A 21230-nucleotide genomic window follows, 5' to 3' on the forward strand; every position below is an offset into this window, starting at 1 on the left:
AGCAAGGCACCGCGGTGAATTATGCGTGCACGTTGCCAGAGACACTAGAACTGCCACGCGAGCTCAGATTTATAAAACACGCTTTCTTTTCTTTTTATTACATGTACTGGGGCGACACTGATTAATAACATTATATAAGTTTCAAGCGTACCATTCTGCAACACATCATCTGTATATTGCATCATGTGCTCACTACCCAACGTCTAGTGTCTTCCATCGCCATGTACTGGCCCCCTCCCCCCTGCTTATCCCTTCCCAACCCTCTGTGAGTTTGTTCGCTTGTGGCTTTCTGCTTTATATCCCACATTTGAGTGAAATCTTATGGTTCTTGTCCCTTTCTGTCTGACTTATTTCATTTAGCATGATGCTCTCAAGATCCATCCATGTGGTCACAAATGGCAGGATTTCATCCTTCCTTGCGGCTGAGCAGTAGTATACACGTACCACGTTTCTTTATCCGATCCTCCCCTGGAGGTCACATTAGGTTGTCTTCACGTCTTGGCTACCGTGAATAATGCTGCAGTGAACATAAGGGTGCATAAATCTTTGTGAATAGGTGTTTTCAATTTTTTTGGTAGGTACCTAGAAGAGAGATCGCTGGGTCATATGGTAACTCCACTCTCTTTTTTTTTAAGATTTTTATTTCTTTATTTTTAGAGAGGGGGAAGGGAGAGAGAAGGAGAGGAAGAGAAACATCGACATGTGAGGGAAACATCAGTTCTCTCACACCCTGCAACCCAGGCATGTACCCTTACTGGGAATCGAACCGGCAACCTTTTGGTTCACGGGCTGACACTCAATCCACTGAGCCGCACCAACCAGGGTGGTAACTCTATTCTTAATTTTCTGAGGAGCCTCCATACTGTTTTCCACAGTGGCTACACCAGTGTGCATTCCCACCAGCAGTGCATAAGCGTTTCTTTTTCTCCACAGCCTGTCCAACACTCCTTTCTTATCTGGTTGATAACATTCTAACAGGTGTGAGGTGGCGTCTGTTGTGGTTGAGATTTGCATTTCCCTAATAGCTAGAAAAACAAGTGTCCTCACTTCTCAGCTTGTTTTGCTCTGCCAACAGTTAGTTTCTTGTCTGAAACTCCAGCTACAACTCTTCCTCAAGGATGCCAGTGAATAATTCACCAATGCCAAGGACACCTGGACGTTCAACTGCTATTGACACTATCTAATTCTCCACATGACAAGGCCTGTGTCTACAGGTTAATAAAAACATTTCTGTTTGAACCACCCATAAATGACTTCCGTTCATGAGACAGAGATGCGTGCTTTTTTTTAAGATTTTATTTATTTTTAGAGAGGGAAGGGAGGGAGAAAGAGACAGAGAGAGAGAAACATCAATGTGCGGTTGCTGGGGGTGATGGCCTGCAACCCAGGCATGTACCCTGACTGGGAATTGAACCTGCAACACTTTGGTTCACAGCCCGTGCTCAATCCACTGAGCTACGCCAGCCAGGGTCAAGATGCATGCTTTTGATAAAACACACAACAATCATGGAAACCCTGCCTGTGTAACCCCCCAAATCAAAAGCCTTTTGTTTCCAAAAATGATAGCTTTTATATGTCACCAGGATAACTGGGAGAGAACATGAACTCAGTCACAAAGAAGAGAAATGCCACGTGAATCTCAAGAGTAAAGGGAGCCGTGCTTAGGGTGCCTGGGCTTAGAATGGAGGAGCTGTCCAAAAACAGCGCGGCCTTGGGTGTCCCCCCTCCCTCCCCTTGCTCACAGAGTCTCCGGGCGTCCTTACGCTCAGCTTCACCTGTCGCTTGTGAGACCGTCTCCAGCACACCTCCTCCGGGTTACCCCTGGCTCACCCTTGAGCTGCTCAAGGCCTCAAACATCCTAAACAACATAGCCAAACCAAATGTAATTCATACCTCCTGGTCATCCCCAAACTGGTGCCATAAAAGTCTTCTGTATTTCGCTCTTTTCCAGTTTAACCTACCTTGGTTAACGGTGACCTCGTCCTCCAGGCAGCCGCACCAAAGGAAATCTCTGGTCCTGCACTCCTCTGTTCCTCCTGACTCACTATAGCCAGTGGGTTGGGAAACCCTACAGATTCCGCCTCCAGCATCTCTTTAAAACCTGGCCTCATTTTTCCTGTTCCCACTGCCCTGTTTTGGACCTGCTTAACGTCTTGCCTGAAATATTTCTCTGTCTACAGTCTTGTCTTTTCTACCTCTCCTCCTGGCCTGTATGTGGCTCTCTGACCTGCAGGTTAGATAAGGTTTGGGCTTGCCCCGACTGGTTCGGCTCAGTCGTAAGGTCACCAGTTCGATTCCCGGTCAGGGCACAAGCCTGGGTTGCGGGCCAGATCCCCAGTGGGGGGCGCACATGACAGGCAACCAATCGATGTTTCTCACATCAGTGTTTCCCTCCCTCTCTTTCTCCTCCCCTTTCCTCTCTCTAAAAATAAATAAATAAAATTTTAAATAATGTTCAGGCTTAGGAAGCACACCCTAAATGTTATCCCTGAACCCAGGACAAGAAAATGTTCCCCTGAGAGAAGCTGAGATAGCAAGACAAAGGAATTGTATGCGGGGCCAAGCTGGAGAGGCAAGACTGGTAGGTAGTGAGGGCGGTGCCCCTTTATATGGGTCCGGCTTAATTTCTCAGGCAGGACCAAGTCAGCGGGCCACAGTTTTTGCAGGCCCTGAAACTGAGTTCATCTTCCTCTCTGTACTCTGAAAGAACACATTATACTTGTGTTAGAATGGTTTTAATTCCCCCCTGTGTTATTCACAGTTGTGCATATACATTTCTCCCCACTGTCTTCAGGGACTAAATGCAAATCTTAATCATCTCCACTTTCCCTCTGACACCCAGTTCCGGGCAGACGTGGCCCCCGCAATCCTGCAGCCTGGGACTAATTTATCCAGCTCGGCCACTGATTGGAACGAGTTACTGAAGTGTTCTGTGCTTCGGTTCTTCCATCTGTAAAACAGGGTGGTTGGGAGAATTAGATTAAACAATCTACAGAAAGTGCTTGGCTTGGCGTATAGGCGAGCTCTCAATTCAGTGCGTGTTGAATTAGGTTGGACTTAATGGCTTCCAGTTCTTAACGAACCTGAATTGAAATTGTTACTTGATTATTGTCTAAAACCAACAGAAAATTCCCGTTTTTATCTGCAAATAATTTGCAGGTAGGAGTCCCACTTTCCGTGTTGCATCGATTTCTCCCTCCGGCGATGTAGACCTGAGTCGATGTTGGTTGGGCTTCGTTGTCCACAAGGGTTGTACGCATGTCAGGAATGGGCTGTCTCATGTCAGGACTAATTAGCCTAAGAGAAAAATCTCAGATCGGGTCTCCTCTGTATTTCCAAGTCACTACTTCTTAACTAACCTGAATTGAAACTGTTACTTGGTTATTGTCTAATAATAGTTTCAGACCATTTCAGAGCTGACTCGTGAGCAAAACTCTGAAAATCTCAGCTCAGGTCCCCTCTGTCTTTCCAAGTCATTAGAAGTCAAACTCCCTACTTGAAGAGCGCCTCGTTTAACGCCCAACGAGCATTGAATTCCGTGGCTCACCCTCGGGCAAATCTCTGAATTAGCGAAGTGTGTTTACATGTTCCCAGACTGAGTTCTCTCTGGAAATGCCTCATTTGCATGGGGAAGTGCAGGAGAGGGGGCTGAGCACCCAGGAAAGTCTGCACACTGTGCAGAGAGAACTCCCCGTCAGAGCAGAGAGCTCTTGAGCTTTGGGTGAGTTACTGAGAAGGCTCCGTGCATTACTGTTCCAGGGTCAGCATTTCATGAGCCTCAAGGGCTCCATGCACATTTGTTTCTGGAACAAAATGAAAGGCCATGTCTTCTCTGGGCCCCTTTTGGCTTACTAACCTTGCACTTCAGTTATTTTAGCTTTGAGGGCGTATTAGGCTCCTGGAGCTAAAACCAAAAATAATAGTGTAAACAGGATGGATGTTTGTTTCTCTTACACAAAACTGTCAGGAGTCCTTAGCTCACGTAGTAAGCTAAGAAGAGCACCACGGACTCATCTCCTCATATGGCCATCTGCTCATCGCAAAGGTGTTGATCTCATTGTCCGAGGTGGCTCACCACCACCTCATTCACATTCCTACCCGTGGGAAGGTGTGATGCGGAGGGCATGTGCCCCGTCCACCTAGAGCTGGCCCCTGAAAGTTGCACACATCGTGGTCACATCCCATTGGCCAGGCTTATCCATAAGGCCATGCCCAGTGGGCCAAGAGGCTGGGAAATGTTTCCTTTATTCTGGGTTGTTACATACTCAGGTGTAATGTGGGGTTTTGTTACTGCCCAGAGCAGAAAGTAGATTTAGGAAAACAGCTAGTTACCTCTGCTACAGCGCTGACCTTCTGAAAGGGCAGCTGTTGTGGGTAAGGTGGGGCCTCTGCTAGAAAAAAAAATTCGAGGACAATAGTTATAAAACAGAATTGTGGATTACTTGTCTTTAGGCTCTGAGTCCATTAAGGATGACATCCTCTTCCACCTTGGCAGTGGGAAATGAATTTCCCTGTTAATTTTAAAGTAGAGCCTTTTCTCATTACAAAAGTCGTATCTGATAATTATAGAAAACTTAGAAAATGTAGGTGAGCAAAATGAAGGCAGTGAAGATACTCAGCCATTTGCAGTTTGGGAGGTGTTAGTAGAGAGGTGGGAGCTGCCATTCTGGGCCGGAGCCCCCCTTTGAAGAAGAGAGAGGAGTGAGGTAACAATGGCTGAGCTGCAGACAGAGCCCCACGCGGGAGGCAAAGGCAGAGGAGTAGTCAGGAAACTTCCCAGAATGCCTTGGGAACCTCCGTGGATGCCCCACATTGCTTGTTTTGTCATGAATAACTCAGTGCTTGAAGATACCACTTTCAGGATGGACATCACTGCAGCCTGTTATTCATAACCGTTCAGGTGTTCCTAGAATGCTTTCAAAGTGAAGGTTAGAATAAAAGCTGGTCAGTGATGAGGGCTTTGGGTCCCAGAGTGTCACCACACTGTCCGTGCACAGCGACCCACAGAGGAAGACACGGCTCACAGCTTCTGCACTCACAGGAACGGTGCTCCTGAAAAGTAGCACCTGCGGGACTACAGAGGCGCAGAGGCTCATTGGTTTAAATGTGCCTCACCAGTGGGGAAACTGGTCCCGTTAAAATCCTCCCTAAGATAAACCTCTATCAAACCAGTTGTGGAAGGTGAAAAAGGTAAGACGGAACCTTCTGACCGACGGTACGCTAAATCCCTGAGGCCGTTTCTTGACGAGTGCCCTATGTGGGTTCAGGTGATTTGGTCAAAGCGGTTTGGTTGAAACCTAGTTGGTCAAGTTGGTCCAGAATGGAAGTCCTCGGTTTCTGGGCCGGCGAAGTAACCCTGTGGGCAGTTACACTCAACCACCGGCTCGTGAGTGTCACTCCCAACCAACACTTAAAACCGGAGTTACTGACACCATTACCAAGGCTGGCATTAGAAATGTACCAAAACACCCAAAACTCCCTGAAGACCTTTTTAGGCTATTATTTCCTCTGTGTTCTCCCACTACAAAACCAATACCTGCTCTTTCCAGAAAACCCATCTCCTCCACATAAATCAACCTAATAATTACCCAACCTAATCTTTTTTTTTCATGTAAAAATATGCCATAGATACAATTTCATAATTTTACAAAGATACTACCACACTGCCTTTTCCACCTTGTTATCATTTTTTTCGTAAGTTTCTGCGGTGGTCAACTTTTCATCTGAAATTGGGAAAAGGCAGCCAGCAAACAAGATAATTGGGGTCAGTGAGGCAGAAAACTCACTCGGGGACACAACGGAGGAGGAAAACTTGTGCGAGAAGAGGGTTGGAACGTCTCCCCTTGGCAGAGTTGAGAACAGGGAGCTAATCAGCCCCAGGTTCTGGTCTCCTTCTGGACCCTGGCGGCCCTCTGCAGAGGTCCTGGACCTGCTGAGTCTGATCAACACTGTGGCAGGGAGATAGGGAGGCCCTGGCAGAAACACCACGCCGAGGTGACCACACATGTCCCCAGCCGGCAGCCTGGGCTCTGGTCTGAATAGCCCGGGGGCTCCTGGGCCAGCTGTGAGTGAACAGAGGTCCAAATATGTGGTTTCATCTCTGCAAAGGGCTCCAGTGCTGATCAGAGAGAGGGAGGTGGAATGCTTTAGGGATTCACTTCTCCCGCAAGACGATCCAGTACAATCATCGTCGAGCAGGTGTTAGCATGGAAACACATATGGCCAAGATGCTGCCCATGTATCTCTCTGCAGTAAGCGCTGGCTGCTTCTCGCTTGCAGCCGAGCCGTTGGGAAGTCAGACTGTGGTGGGGCTGCTGACTGCCTGATGCCCCTTCCCTACAACACTCCCTCCTCTGTGAGACTCCAGGGTCCTTGATGGTGGGGCCAGGGCAGGGACACAGCAGGAAAAGCAGCACATTTTTTTATATTCCGACGTTTCTGTTAGGATTCACGTATGCCAGCACTAACGCACTAAGGTCCATGCACCCTGACTCAGTGAACCCTCACGCCAAGCTGCCGAGGTGGGTACGAATACTCTCCCCTTTTACACATGAGGAAATCAAGGCAGAGGAACTCGATGAAGTCGCTTGTCTGAGGTCCCACAGCTGGAAAGCAGCAGAGCCTGGATCCAGACCCAGGAGGTACATCCCCAAGGCCGAGGGCCCTACCCACCAGCTGTGCTGCCTTTGGGGAACGTGCAATTAAAGTGTTTGTTGAATGAATAAATTACAGCTTTGTAGGGGTAAATACCTTCTGGTCCCCTTAGCTTCATTTAAGAATAAATACACAAACTTTTTCCCCTGTAATTCACCCAGCTAAAACCCAAACAACACCAGGACCAGGTCATGAATGGTTGGAGGAGTGACTTCAACGATGTTCCTTCCTCATTTGACCTTTTTGTATTTGTGTAGTAAAATACACACAGCGTAAATTTACCGTTTTAACCATTTTCGGGTATTTAGTTCAGTGACATTATGGTAAGTTCTTGTACATTGTCATGCAATTACCATCCCTGTTCATCTCCAGAACTTTCTCATCTTCCCAAATGAACACTCTGTACCCTCTCAACAGTAACTTCCCACCCCGCCCCCAGCCTCTGCAACTGCCATTCTTTCTATCTCTATAAATCTGACTATTCTAGGTACCTCGTATAAGTGGAGTAATCTAATATTTGTCCTTTAGTATTATTTCACTTAGCATCATGCTTTTAACATTTATCCATATCGTAGCCTGTGTCAGGGTTTCTTCCCCTTTAAAGCTGCAGAGTAGTCTACTGTGTGTGGAGAGCACATTGTGTTTGTCCAGTTGTCTGATGATGGGCATTTGGGCTGTCTCCACCTTTTAGCCATTGTGAGAGATGCTATGAAGGAGTATTGGTTTAAGTCTGCTTTCAGTTTCTTTGGATATACACCCAGAAGTGAAATTGCGGGATCACGTGGTAACTCTGCTTAATTCTTTTAGGGACCACCGTACTCTGTCGCTCCTTCCATCCTTTGATCTCCCCCATCAGTAACTGTGCACATAAAAAGCATGTTATACCTAATATACTCCTTATGCTCCTCTTAATAACATCACAGATTTGGCAGTAACAAGTTTAAACATAGATGAACAAGTGGGTAGATTTGTTTGGGTTTCTTTTGGTTCTTAGTTTGCTGATCGCTATAGTAAACATGAACATGTTCCACTTGCTGGGGGTGCAGGGGACACACGTTCTGGTTTAAAGGCTGGAACCGAGCTGGCCTAGATGGGAGGTGAGTCATATCATTGGGCTCTGTTCTCAGGGTGTCTGGTGTAAAAGGAATTCTAGCAACTCACACGAAGTTCTGCAAAGCTCAATAAAAGTTTTGGAAAGCAAGATGGGTCAGAGGAAGGGAGGAGAGCTTCCTCACGCTAAGGAGTTTACAGAAAAACTCAGGACCACTTTGAGAGCCTTGGGCATTTAATCACAGCCGCAAGGGATTCGTGCTCTGTGTTCTTCCTGGGAAAAGTTTCCACGGGCCTGACTCACTGGTGATGTGAGGGAGCCACCATCAATGTGCCTTTTGAAGGCATCACCAGGAAGCCTTCATTGTTTTAGAAAGGAATAATACATTGAAGGGTTCTTTATAATCACATGGGCTCTGTGTGTCTGGGTTCCACTCAGTTCTCTGGCTTAGTGTCCCACACCTGGGCCTCTTGGGTACAGTTTAAAAAAAAAAAAACCTTCCGCATCTTGCAGGAGTGGTCAAATGGTGTCAGGCTGACTGCGTGGGGTTGGGGAGGGCTGGAAGCCCAGGCTCACACTAGCCTTCCAGCTCATCTTGCTCCAGCCTGGCCTCCGCATGCTTCCGTGTCTACAGGCTCCAATCCCCGTGCCTTGGTTCGGGATGCTCTCCTCTGGAGACACTGGGGTGTGGCGTGACTCCCCCTGCAAAGCCCTTCCCTTCCTTCCCCCCACTGACCATGTTCCAAATCAGGGAGGTCTCCTGATTCTGTGGAATAGGAGCTTCCATTTTTATTTCATGGGCTCATTATGGTAGGTTAACCTATAGAAGAAAAAGACAAAAATGTTACTTTTCCATCTTCTCAAAATCAGAGGTTTCCCTCCTTTCCCCCAGAAGAGATGGCATCTGCCATCGACTAGACGTGGACAAAACGGAGGAGTCTTAAGATGAGGAATCTTGGAAGAGTGGCTTTTGTTGTTTTCTTACTGTGTTCATAAAGCTGCAGCTAGAACACCGTTCTGACCCTCAACCGGGCCCTGTGCTAGGGACCTTTCTTTCTTTTCAGTAATCAGTATGATAATGCTGTAAAGCAAATATTATTCATGTTTTATCCATGAAGAATCTAAAGCTCAGCACGTTTCAGAAACGAAGCCAAGCACCCTGACCAGCATGGCTCAGTTGGTTGGGCATTATCTCGCAACTCAAAAGGTTGCTGGTTCGATTCCCAGTCAGGGCACATGCCTGGGTTGCGGGTTCCATCCCCAGTTGGGGCACATGTGGGAGGCAGCCAGTTGATGTTTCTCTCACACATCAATGTTCTCTCCCTCTCTTTCTCCCTTCCTCCCTTGCTCCCTCCCTCCCCCTCTCTCTAAAAATAAATATGTAATTTTTTTTTAAATAAAAAGAAAGGAGCCCAAGGCCACATTCCGAGCTCTTCAAATAACAGAGCCAGAACTGTCCGGCAGAGTTGCTTGCTCTAAAGCCTCCTGCACCTAGCTTGGCACCCAGAACTCTAAAAAGTGCAGTTTGTTTTCTCATTTTGTTAAAGAAAAAAAATCTGATATATCGGGTGCATGCTAGAAAGTTATGGAAAGGAAATCCCAAGTAAATCTTGGGAAAATTTACCGTTGCCTTGGAGCAAGCATTGAAATATTGCTTGCCTTCTAACTCACTTGACCTTTCGGAGTCCCTTTTAGTCCTCCGATTCTGCAGGCAGGGTTTTTTTTCCCTTCCTGCAATTCTTTTTTAGAATCTGATAACGAATAGCAGACAGTCAGATGACTGTATCTGTTATCACCATCGTCTTGGTTTAGTTTTCCCCTCCAGCGGCTCTCGCACACATTGGTTGATGGGCTCTATTTCGGGCCGCGCTGTTTTTTTTTATTTATGGTTTTCTGTGTGTGTTACTACTCAGAGGCACCCAGGGGAGACCTCCACAGCCTTCCCTGATTACCAGATGTCGCCCTTTCCGTGTAACAACCATCTACTCACCACTTCCTCTTGCCAAGAAATGAGAAAAGCATTTGCCTTTGGAAACCGGCGCTGAGACACGTGAGGCGCATTAAGAAGGGCGGCCTCCCCGGAATCCACATGAACTTTCGCAGCCTTAGTTTGTTTTGCTTCGAGATAAAACGCACACAGCCTCGTTTGTAGTCGGGGCTAGCGAGGGCCTGTGTAACGGGGAGGAGATTCCACTTGGGCTGCTTTGACTGCATCATCCGTAAATTATGTCCTAAGTAATCTTTGAACCAGTGCGACATGTGTAGCCTGGGTTTGTTTTTTTTAATAGTTTGGAATACCTCGTGGCTGGTTTTAAACGGAGATCGATGATGGATGGGTGTTTCACATGCAAAATAATGCTGCATCCCCTAGGAAGTCTAGGGGAGACAGGAGGGTGTGGAGGAGTCTCAAACCTTCTTCTGTGGAGCAGGGACACGGTGTTTGTCGTGCAATTAGGGGGAAGCAGCCAAGGGGAAGTGAATTGTTAGCTGAGCAGGAATTTAAATGCCATGTGCCCATCCTGCAGCCCAGATCTGCCCCTGACAGAGCTCCGCCTTTTGATGACACATCTCATGTATTTTCATAAAAAAGGCAAAGGATAGGATACTTTTGACTCCACTATGTGGACAATCCCAAGCCTTTGAAATGCTCAGAAAGGGTCAGAATGCCCAAATTTGATAGCCTAGATATAGGAAGAGAGATTGTGAGAATTGCACCCACCTGCGTGAGCTTTAAAACGCCAATGAACATCTCTGAGGTTATACCTTAGACGCGCCTTTTAAGTAGAAAGAGCCAAGTAGAACCATATGTGTAAATGTGGTGTTATCCTTAAGATGTGAGTATCAAAAACACATGCCTTTCCCCTCCATCCAACTTTCTCATGAACCGCTTGAGTTTCAGACTATCAAGTGCACTGTTTTTCCTCACATAGTGTTAGGTCTGACAGCCTCACATAATGCAGTGAGTAATGACCGTAAAATTGTAATGGATGCTCTATTCAGCCAGCTTTCTTTTTAGGTTGTGAGGAAGTTGGGCCTCCTCAAACCCCAGAAAACCAGGCAGAGTTTAAGCTTCATGGAATATGAAGGTAGATCCTCTACCTCTGTTACAAATAGTAGTTATCATAAATGTACACCCCATGGGCTTCTTTGGCTGTGTAGAGCGATAATTCAGCTAGAGATGGGGGGAAATTATGCCTAATGGGGCAGCCCTGGGCATTGTCACACATCATGCATATCAGCACATTTTATTTATATGTGAGTAAATATATGTACATTATATAATATATGTACATAAATATAAACGTACATTAAAATATATGTATTAAATACACACACACACCCTTTTGACATAAAATATGCTGAAGACAGACTCAGAATAGTCCGTATTGAACAGACAGGTACAGGTAGGCGAGTGTGTCCTTGCCGGGTAGGGGGGGTCCTGAGCTACTTCACTCAAGCCTGTTTCCAGAGCACCCCAAATGCCACCAGTGGTGTTTATTGTGGAAGCCCTTGTGTTATGCTTGAAGAAGCTTATCTGTCACAGCTGGGCTGCACGGGGGAGGCTTGCAGCAGGGTGGAAGGAGGCGGGGCTTCTGCAGGAGGCGGGGCTTCTGTAGGAGGCGGGGCTTCTGCAGGAGGCGGGGCTTCTGCAGGAGGCAGGCCTGCTGCACCCAATGGGGCCTCAACCTTCTCCTGCCGGATGGGATGCTTACACGTTGTATACATTGTTCACAAATTTGATGTAAAACGTTTCAGTGATTGGGGAGAAGAAAACTTTCATAAATTCTAAAAGTTTTAAGAAGAGATTGCTGAAGTTTCTCTGTCACCCGGCACGTGGTAATCCACCTTGCAGGCCAGTTCACAAGAATTGATTTGACCTATAGTATGGTTGGATCATACTAATACTGCATAAGTAGAAAATAACGCTGTTAAATTTTTCGACTACGAAATTTAGTGGTGGGAAGAAGACATCTAAGTGTGTCAAATTATCCTTCAACAGAACCCTTGTCTAACCTGGCTGAAGGTTCTGATCACTGACAAAGACGGACACTTGCTTTAGTTCTCACCTTTCATTATTTTAATAATAATAATAACAATGACAATAATAATTACACTGTGTTGGTCTCCTGTTGAAAATTTCAGCTCTCCTCCTAACTCTGCCTGCTCTGACTTACCCTCCAGAGCTCTCGGGAGGTGGTTTGACTCGGCTCCGTCCAGAGCTGATAGTGGCTGACCGGCAGTGGGGCTGGTCTGTTAGCAGCGCACAACCCCATAGCTGAGCTGGAATCTCTGCAGGGTAGACCGACAGTTGGAACTGATGGCACCATTTCCCTCCCTCAGGCAGAGATGGGAGACCAGCATGTTTCCACCAGGAGTCGCCTGATGGCTGTGCTCCAGCCGTAGATGATCCAGGTCCCTTTAGTGCCATGCGTGGAACAGGCATGAAAAAGAGCACTCCAGTGGGGGATCAGAATGCTTGGGCGCCTGTCCCAGTCTTATATTGAAATTAGCCATCCTTATGTTATAATTATCCAGCAATTATTATACTTAGCTAATAGTTATTATAATTAGCTAGTCGTGTGACTCCTTGGTGCGTAGGTCAGCCCCAAAGGTTCTTTTCATACTTATATCCCACAGACCTGTAATTGCCTAATATAAGTATCTTAAAATCTCTGAGTTAATTCCTGTCACAGGCTTCAAAGGATTAATCTCATGTATTAAGTGGTGAGAAGGACATTCTGCTAGTAGAAGATATGGTCATATGATATCGGTGATATGTTTTATTTTAATCTCCAATTTCCTTTAAACTAACTCGCCCTGGCTTTGTGCCTCAGCTTTTCCTGGGCACACGTTATTTCATTCACAATCCACCAATGAGAAGAATTGTACTTTTTGTCTAACACATCCCATTTACAATGCTTTTTTGTTTCTTTGTCTCTTAGGAAAAAGTGCTGCAAAGGGTATAAGTTTGTTCTTGGACAATGCATCCCAGAAGGTATGTAACAAAAGATTACGTCTTCTCACCTTATTCACGACTGTTCATCAGGGGTCTATAAAGTTCAGGTGTGCCTGGAATGGATGCATCTTATTTGTGTCTGATTACCTGTGCACATGTGCATGCAATTTCTAGTTTGGGGCATTAAATTCTTCTCATTTCAGTTTGGTTACATGGAGCATGCTCTATCTAAATCATTCCACAACGTGTACACATACATGGAGTAATTCTCTAATCAGCTTATCACACACAGGCAGAATACAACCGCCCTCCCCTACCCATCTCCCTGCTTGTCACGTGTTAAAACTGAAGCCCCTTCACATGACCGGCAACAAGCCCCGTGTGCAGCCCAGCCCTGGAGTGATAGAGACCCAGCCCTCGAGGCACGCACCCGCACGCCGAGATCCAGACAGCGCAGAATCAGAGAGGCCCAGATGTCCATCACGCTTCCACATTGCCTTCCTTCATCCACTCCAGCTGCTATAACAAACATTCCATAGACCAGGTGGCTTCAATAACAAACACTCATTTCTCACAGCTCCAAAGGCTGGGAAGTCCAAGACCCAGGTGCTGAAAGATTCGGTATCTGGCAAGAGCTTCCTGGTTCACACTCAGCCGTCTTCTTGCTGGGCCCTCACGTGGACAGAGGAGCTCTCTGGGCTCTCTGTTACAAGGCCATGAATCCCATTCATGAGGCCACCACCCTCACGGCTGAATCACCTCCCAGAGCCCCCCCCCACCCCAATACCATCACATTGGGGTTAGGATTTCAACATACGGATTTCAGCAAGATGCAAACATTCAGTCCATAACACACACATCCTACTAGCTATGACCTTGGGCACGTTCCTTTCTAAACCTCCGCTTTTGCAGGAAAGTATTAGCACCTAACTCACACAGTTGTTTTAAGAATACCACCACATATAAAGTCCTTGGAAGAGAGGCTGCCCCTTATTAAGTCTTGGTGAGTGGTGGTTGCTGTTATTGTTGCTGTTATTATTATTAATAATCAAAATATGTGCGATAGAGGCCTTCAGAGCAGCAAGCGTGCAGAGGGGCCCACGGCACGAAGGGCCAGGGTGGTCAGAGGTGGTCTATAGGAGGAGCAGAGGCTTGTGCTAGGTTGTCCAGGGAGGCTGCCCCAGCCCTGAACAGGCAGGAGCATGAAGGCTGCCGGAGTCCCCAGCGCTGACACGGGAGACACTGAGGACCATTTGAAGAGCCTGAGGTCAGGTCCCCCGGGGCTGAGGACAGACGGGCAGGGACGGGAAATGGAGTTCTTCGTGTTGCGTGTGAAGCCGAGTCTCCACAGAGGACTGGAGCCCAGCCAGGCTAACTCGTGTGGTGTGACCCCGTGGAGAGCAACTTTTTTATCAGTGAGAAGTAAATGAGTCCCTCCTGTTGGCTGCTCCCTTCGGCGGGAGGATGGCTGAGGCCATGAATCCATAGCTGTGACCTCTGAGAAAGCTGCGTTAGGAAGGTTGGTTAGGAAATCTCAGCATTCCTGGCAGTGCACACGGACTTGGGCCTCAGTAAGACTGAATCTCCCTCTGCTCTCGGTGGGGGGAACCACAACAGTCAAAGCAACTGCTTTCCATCACAAGCCAGCTCTTCTCAGTCCCCAGCTGTGCCGTTTACATTTCAGTGCGGCAGCTACTGAAAGAGAATTAAGTTTAGGCCAATCCACTTAAGACCTTGCCCAAACTAATTAAGAATGCCTGACATGGATACCACCTATTTAGGGGTCCTAAGCATTAGGACCCCTTAGGTATTGTGGTTTCAGACGTCTAGGCCTAAAACTAGTCCCCCACCCTAAAGCGGGACCACAGCACCTATGGTCATTACAGCACTAACGTGACCTGGAACTGGGTGCTTCCAGGCAAAGCCGTCTCGGGAGCCGGAAGCTGCTCTGCCGTAACCAACTCTCTGCCCCGTTGCTCTCACCAGAACACCTTCGACAGCTGACTCATCTTAATCTGTGGGAATGAGTCAGTACTGTTGGTCTTTTGCAAAGGTATCTGTAGTCACAAAGGTCTCTATTGCCCTCAAATGCAAAGTATTCATGTAGAATCTCAGAAATGATAGTGTAATAGTTCAGATTCTTGAAAAAGAGATTGATTTTTAAGGAATTGGTTGACAAGATTGGCAACTCCGAAATCTGCAGCAGAGTGGGGTAGCAACACAGAGACCCAGGGGGGAGCTAGAGTTTGAACCTGAACACGGTCTTCTGCCACAGTCCCCTCTGTAGCAGGGCAGGTGCGTCTTCTTACTAGCAAGGCCTTTAACTGATTGGACGAGGCTCACCATCATTGTGGAGGGCAATCTGCTCTATCCTGAGTCTACTGATTTAAATGTTAATCTTATCAAAAAATGTATCTCCACCAAAACATCTAGAATAATGTTTAACCAAGTACCTGGGTATTGTGGCCTAGCCAAGCTGACACATAAAATTAACCATTATAGATAGTAAAAAGAGACTAGAATTTCTTTTAAAATAATCATATGCTAAATAAATAATAGAAGCTATAATTAAGAGTGTTATTGCCTCATACTTGTTACTCTAAGAGTCAGCAACCTATGCTTGTGGGCCAGATCTGGCCCACTGCCTGTTTTTGTAAATAAAGATTTATTAGCACAGAGTCATACCCATTAATGTAACCTTTGTCTATGGCTGTGTTTGCCCTAGAACAACAGAGTTGAGGAGTTGCAACAAAGGCCTGCAAAGCCAAAACTATTATATGGCCAACCAGATATATTTTCCCCCCATCCCTGCTGTGTTACCTTAATCAGCCGGGTAGTAGGGTGATCTGATTGGTTCTAGCTCAACAATTACCAATCGAGCAAAAACTACAGGAAGAGAATAGTACTGTTGCTCCAGGGGACACAGTCCCTGAAAGATCCCTAAACAAGTGTAAGAGCAAGGAATTGAAAAAGCAGAAGAACAGGTAAAGCATTCACTGTGTGTCAGGCATTGTGCCAAATGTGTCATCTTATGTCATCTCCTAAAAGCACCATGAAGTCAGTATTATCGTTACCTTATTTTATAGGTAAGGATGCTGAGGCTCAAAGGACCCAAGATCACAGAAATTGTGGCAGAGTTAGGAGGGTTGGCTGCCAACTCTTCGCTTTAACATGGATCCTCCTAGAATCGGGCCTGGCGCCCAGTAGGCATTTAGTAACCACGTGGGAGCCTGTGGGCATGGGACACATAGAGCACAGAACATTGATGCCTAGAGGGGAGGCCTAGTTCAGAAAACACGTTTGGCCAGGGACACGCACAGGCAAAGCAGGCCTGGGCTCCCCACCACAGGGCGAAGCATTTATCCAGGTCATCGTGAGAATGGCATGAGCCTTGTCACACTGCCCACGCCCACGGCAGGGCTGCCAGCCCCCTGCTGCACCTTCACGTGCGGCAGAGCGACCGCGTCCACAGAGAGCTCATCTGTCAGCACCAGGGAAGACAGTGCAGGGACTAATGAGATGCCGGGTCTGGTCGGCAAGGAAGCATTCAGCCTGAGCGCCTGACTAGGAGCCAAGTCCCTTCAGAGGCTTGTTGGATATCAGTTCGTAAGGCTGGGAGGAGGAGATGCTCTGAGTCTTCACAAGTAACAGACCACCCACCCCAGTGCGCATGGGCGCAGGCTGGAATGCAATCTCCAGCCGTTCGACCCTGTCCGGCCCCTTCTTAGCATGCAGAATCAGCCCCCTGGCACACCCACCTACAACACACACACACACACACACACACACACACAACTCACAGGCACCCCCATTCCAAAGCCTCCCTCACACTCCTCGGAGCCGGCCTGACTGCCAGCCCTGCTCCCCATGTTATGACGACAACGCTCATCACCAGGGCTGGCCGAAGGGACTTCCTTTCTCTACAGCAGTTGGTTTAAAAAAAGAAAGACAGAAAAGTATAGGCCCAGGTTGTGCTGCAAAGAAGAGCCTGCCCACCCAGGCACCTTTGCTCTTGGGATGAGCAACAAAGACCAAAGGATGAGGAGGAGGTGACCCTGGGCGGGAGAGCGGGGGTCACAAGTGATGTTTGCTTCTCAGCACTGCAAAGCCAGGCACCACTGTTCTCAGAGGCTCCCCATGGCCCCGAAAAGCTACTCCCCTGCAGACAGGGCCGATCACGCTTCCCAGTTCCCCCGGAGCGAGTCCGCCCAGAAAGTCTGTTCCAGACCTCAGCCAGGTGACACACCTCCACCTCGGGACGCGCTGTGGTTGATGGAGCTCACACCTTCCTTCCCTCCTCAGATTATGACGTGTGCTCCGAGGCGCCGTGCGAGCAGCAGTGCACAGACAACTTCGGCCGCGTGCTGTGCACGTGTTACCCGGGATACCGGTATGACCGCGACAGGTACCGGAAGCGCGAGAAGCCCTACTGCCTCGGTGAGTTGGCCGAACGCGCGTGACCCGCAGCTCCTGGCGGTGCCGTGCGGGACGCTCTGCATCAGTGGGGGCGGCGCTCAGCACGCGCCTTGGTCTTGGATTCCTGCCCCTCCGTCCTGATTCTTGCTGCGTGCCGTGTGCTGGCGTCATCCTAGCGGACCCCTCGATTAGTGAAACAAATGCTGGCCGAGCAAACCTTCAGGGAGCTGGTTCCAGGCCGGCCCTCCTGTGCAGCGAGGTGTACGAGCAGGACAAGGGGCCATTATCAAACGTGAACTAGGGGACTGTAACACAGAACGTAAGTGGGCAGAGACGTAAAAACCGAAACGAGAGTGAGCGGTCTGGCAGACGAGGACTAGGAGGAGAGGCTGGGACAGAGGAGTGTCCGGGTGGCAGACAGGCTGGGCGTGAGCTGGGGGGCTAAAGCCGCACCCCAGACCGCAGCTCGGCAAAATCAGCACCATCCACGGTGTGTTCCCTGCCCCCGCCCCCCTTTGCTCTCTGAGTTCCGGAGACGGGTTTATTGTCCCCTGGAGCCACGTGTTTCCAAGTGTGGCCAGTCACAGCTAACCTGCCTCCAAAACACCTGGGATTCTGTCTTTTTAAAAAAAAAAACAAAAACAAAAAACAACCCTGGCTTCCCCTCCAGTCTCTGGTGGACAATGCAGAAATCTGCATTTATGCCTTGAGGGCAGGGGTGTCAGGCTCATGTGCCCCGGGGGCCACGTCAGCCCCGAGGTTGCCCTCCAAGGGGCAAATGTAACTTCAGCTCCTTAACAGTTAAGGAGTAGTTACATTCATACAGTCCTAAAATTATTTCAGCCCTTTGAAGGCAACTGCAGGGCTGATGTGGCCCCCGGTGAACATGAGTCTGACACCCTTGCTCTAGGGACTCACAGGCACAGTCAAAGTTGAGGATCAGCTTGAGGTGAACCAAGGAGGCTGCACACAGGCCCAAGGGGAAAACAGAGGAGCTGTGATGAGCAGGGGCTCAGGAAAGCACCATTTTAAAAAAGTTCCAGGCCCTGGCCGGCGTAGCTCAGTAGATTGAGCGTGGGCTGCAAACCAGAGTGTCGCAGGTTCGATTCCCAGTCAGGGCACATGCCTGGGTTGCAGGCCATGACCCCCAGCAACCACACATTGATGTTTCTCTCTCTCTCTTTCTCCCTCCCTTCCCTCTCTAAAAATAAATAAAATAAAATCTTTTTAAAAATCAAAATAAATTTAAAAATTTAAAAAGTTCCAGCAATGAGGTCTCCTGGCCTCTCCCCAGAGGAAGACGCCCCATGCTGACAAGGAAGGGGCTGAGACCACCATGTTAACTAACAGACTGGGGCCACGGCCTCTCCTGCTGAGAGCACAGTACTCCACTCTGCACCCCCAAGGTCCCAGGACAAGGGCTCCGTGCTGTGATGCCCTGTCCTTTTCAACTGGGGATCAGCAAAACCGGCTTTCTGCTAAGGTCTCCATCTGTTTCTATCTCCCCTACCAACCTCGTCCTCCCTCCTCTGGACAGGAAGCCAGGCTCATGCCCAGGTGTGGGGCAGGGACATGTGGAGAGAGGTGGTCAGCCTGAGGAACGGCAGGGGAGGCTCCAGCTGTGACATCTTTGTCTACAGGTGCCATAGCATATACCACCAGGGGGAACCTCCAAGCAACCACACTCCCCTGGGCACACGCAGGGCCTGCCACAGGTGGGCCCCGGGGGTCACTGCTAGTGCCCGGGAGCAAGGGCTGGGCGCTCTCGGCCACCACATGTGCACAGGCTGGGGCTGTGTGTGGTGCCTTCAGCCAGTGAACAGGAGCAGACTGGGGCTCCCTCCCCTCTTGCTGGTGGGAAACAGTTTCGTTTCTACCCCGCTCAGAGGGGGGCATGTCTGTGATGTGCCCGGCTCATGGGGAGCCTTACCGGTCACTTGTTTGATGGCCTCACGGCTCATTTCCACGGCTCACAAGGAGTCTGTTAGGGTCACTGTGGAGGCTAATTTTGTGGGAAAAACTCCCTCCATGAGACCCATTATGACTATTTTCTTTTAACCAAAGTGGCTTTTCCCAGCTACCAACACGTCTCTTCACTGGGAAGGAGCCCTTCCTAAGTGACCTTGGGTTACCACATGCTCTTTGGAACGTAAAACACTTGGCACACGGGGGCCCTTGCAGAAAACTCTTTCAATGATGCTCGCTTTTCAAAGTGTGTCGCCAAAGGGTATCTCCTCTTCTCTTCCAAGGAGCCCTACAGGGGAGAACTTGGAAGGCCAGCAATGCCCAGGCACCAGCCACCTGACTTGGAACCCCCTCACTGACCTGTTACTATGGTGACACTGCCAGAAGTGCTCCTGTCACTCCAGTTTCTAGCATCTTGCTTTTTCCCAGGCTTCTCTGGGAGAGGTGTGGCAAAGCGTGCTTAGCAAATGCGAACAGAAGGGTCACGCCCCCTGTCGCCTGTGGTGTTGGGAGTGAGTTCTTGGAAACTGAGTGTTGTCTGCATTTGGCTCACACCAGATATCGACGAGTGTGCCACCAGCAACGAGACACTGTGCGCACACATCTGTGTCAACACCCTGGGCAGCTACCGCTGCGAATGCCGGGAGGGCTACATCCAGGAGGACGACGGGAGGACGTGCATCAAGGGAGACAAATACCCCAATGACACCGGTGGGTAGGGCACGTAAAGTTATCCCCCCAATTGGGTGGGTGGGTAGATGGACAGATGGGTGAGTGGGTGGGTAGATAGGTGGATGGATGGGTGGGTGGATGGATAGATAAGCACTAGAAAGGGGCATTTATATGAGCAGTAGGTGGGACCTGGGTAAGAGGAAGGAAGGTCAGAAGGTCAAGCCTCTGCCGGAGAGACCTGGTGAGAGCCATTCCCGTTGGCAGCAAGGGCTGCGAGCTGGTGAGTACTGGAGCAAGCCCCCCACCAAGCAGAGGTGGAGTGGCCAGGGGTAAATCAGTAGAACCGAGTCACACGCTTAGACCAAACTAGGATGAGCGAAGAAGAGGCCAGAAACACTGTTCCCTCAGAGAAAGTGGGCCGAGCATGAATACGAAGCGTTTCCATGTAAGGTAACCGTCTGCATCAGCCCCGCTCCCAGCCCAGTCCGAGGACCAGTGCCCGCTGGGGAACTTTTGTGGTGTGGGTCATGATGGATAAAAACCGAAGTCGAGAAGAATGTTTAGACATTTTTATTCCAATTTGACAGAGAAATTTTGTCTAAATCCGAAGATTTCTGCTGGTATTTTATGCCTTATTTTTCCAGTAATTTATTTTCATTGTATTTTGCAAACACAGTCACAGTGAAGTGGAAAATGTTTTAAAGCTGGCCTTTCTTCACAGCGTTTGAGAGGCTGATTTGTGTTAGGTCGACCAGATTGAACTGAGCTGTCTGACCAATCAATCTTGGGGGGTACGATCGGCTCGAGTATCGGGTTACTTATTTGAGAGAAAGTGGACAGCGCAGGGGACAGGGAGACCTCATGCTCCTGTGTATCCAACGCTTACAAGGCCAAGCAGGTGTCATCTTCCAGAGCCCAGGGCCCAGGTCTCCTCTGTCGCCCTTGGGAGGGGACAGTATCAGGGATCCCGTCAGTGGGGGACTCCCTGGGCCTGGGCCATCTGTGGATGGGGAGGGGGCAAAGCCCAGGTGCCAAGAAATGCAGGGAGAGGAAAGGCCGGAACTGGGCATGTAGGAGCCAGCTAGTGATTTGGGGGTGGAGGTACAGCCCGTGATTCAGAAAGGGGCAGCAGGCAGTTGCCATCAGCTCCGGGTCGCAAACAGCTGGGGACCAGCTGCCTCACACGGGAAAACCTGCAAAGCAAAACAACGAGGAACAGGTGGGTCGAGTCATGAGGAAACCACCACGTGTTAGATGTAGAGGCAAAATACCTGTTTGGAGCCAGCTCAGAACTGAGTAGTTTAGGATAATGTGAATGAATCAGAGGGCCCTGTGAAAACTATTTAAAGCCTGAACCACCTGGGGCCCACATGCCCCAAGGTGCTTAAAACAGGGGTCAGGTGAGAAAAGAAATGTTTGCAGGTTGTTCCATGGTACAGGGAGGTGGGGCAGGATGTGTAACTTAACTCTTAGATTATGTCCTATATGGAAATGAAGAATCTCATTTAAAAATGA

General features: G+C 48.8%; 1 protein-coding gene across 1 annotated transcript in view; it reads left to right on the top strand.

The window, feature by feature from the left end:
* The window catches only part of CCBE1 (collagen and calcium binding EGF domains 1), a 173901-nt gene that overhangs the window by 134877 nt on the left and 17794 nt on the right, over positions 1 to 21230 (top strand). The window contains exons 3-5 of the mRNA XM_028524570.2: positions 12649 to 12701; positions 16965 to 17099; positions 19602 to 19754. Coding sequence (XP_028380371.1) covers positions 12649 to 12701; positions 16965 to 17099; positions 19602 to 19754 — 341 coding nt within the window. The remainder of the gene's footprint in view (positions 1 to 12648; positions 12702 to 16964; positions 17100 to 19601; positions 19755 to 21230) is intronic.

The sequence above is a fragment of the Phyllostomus discolor genome, chromosome 9 (genome assembly GCF_004126475.2).
Source record: "Phyllostomus discolor isolate MPI-MPIP mPhyDis1 chromosome 9, mPhyDis1.pri.v3, whole genome shotgun sequence".
Taxonomy (NCBI): domain Eukaryota; kingdom Metazoa; phylum Chordata; class Mammalia; order Chiroptera; family Phyllostomidae; genus Phyllostomus; species Phyllostomus discolor.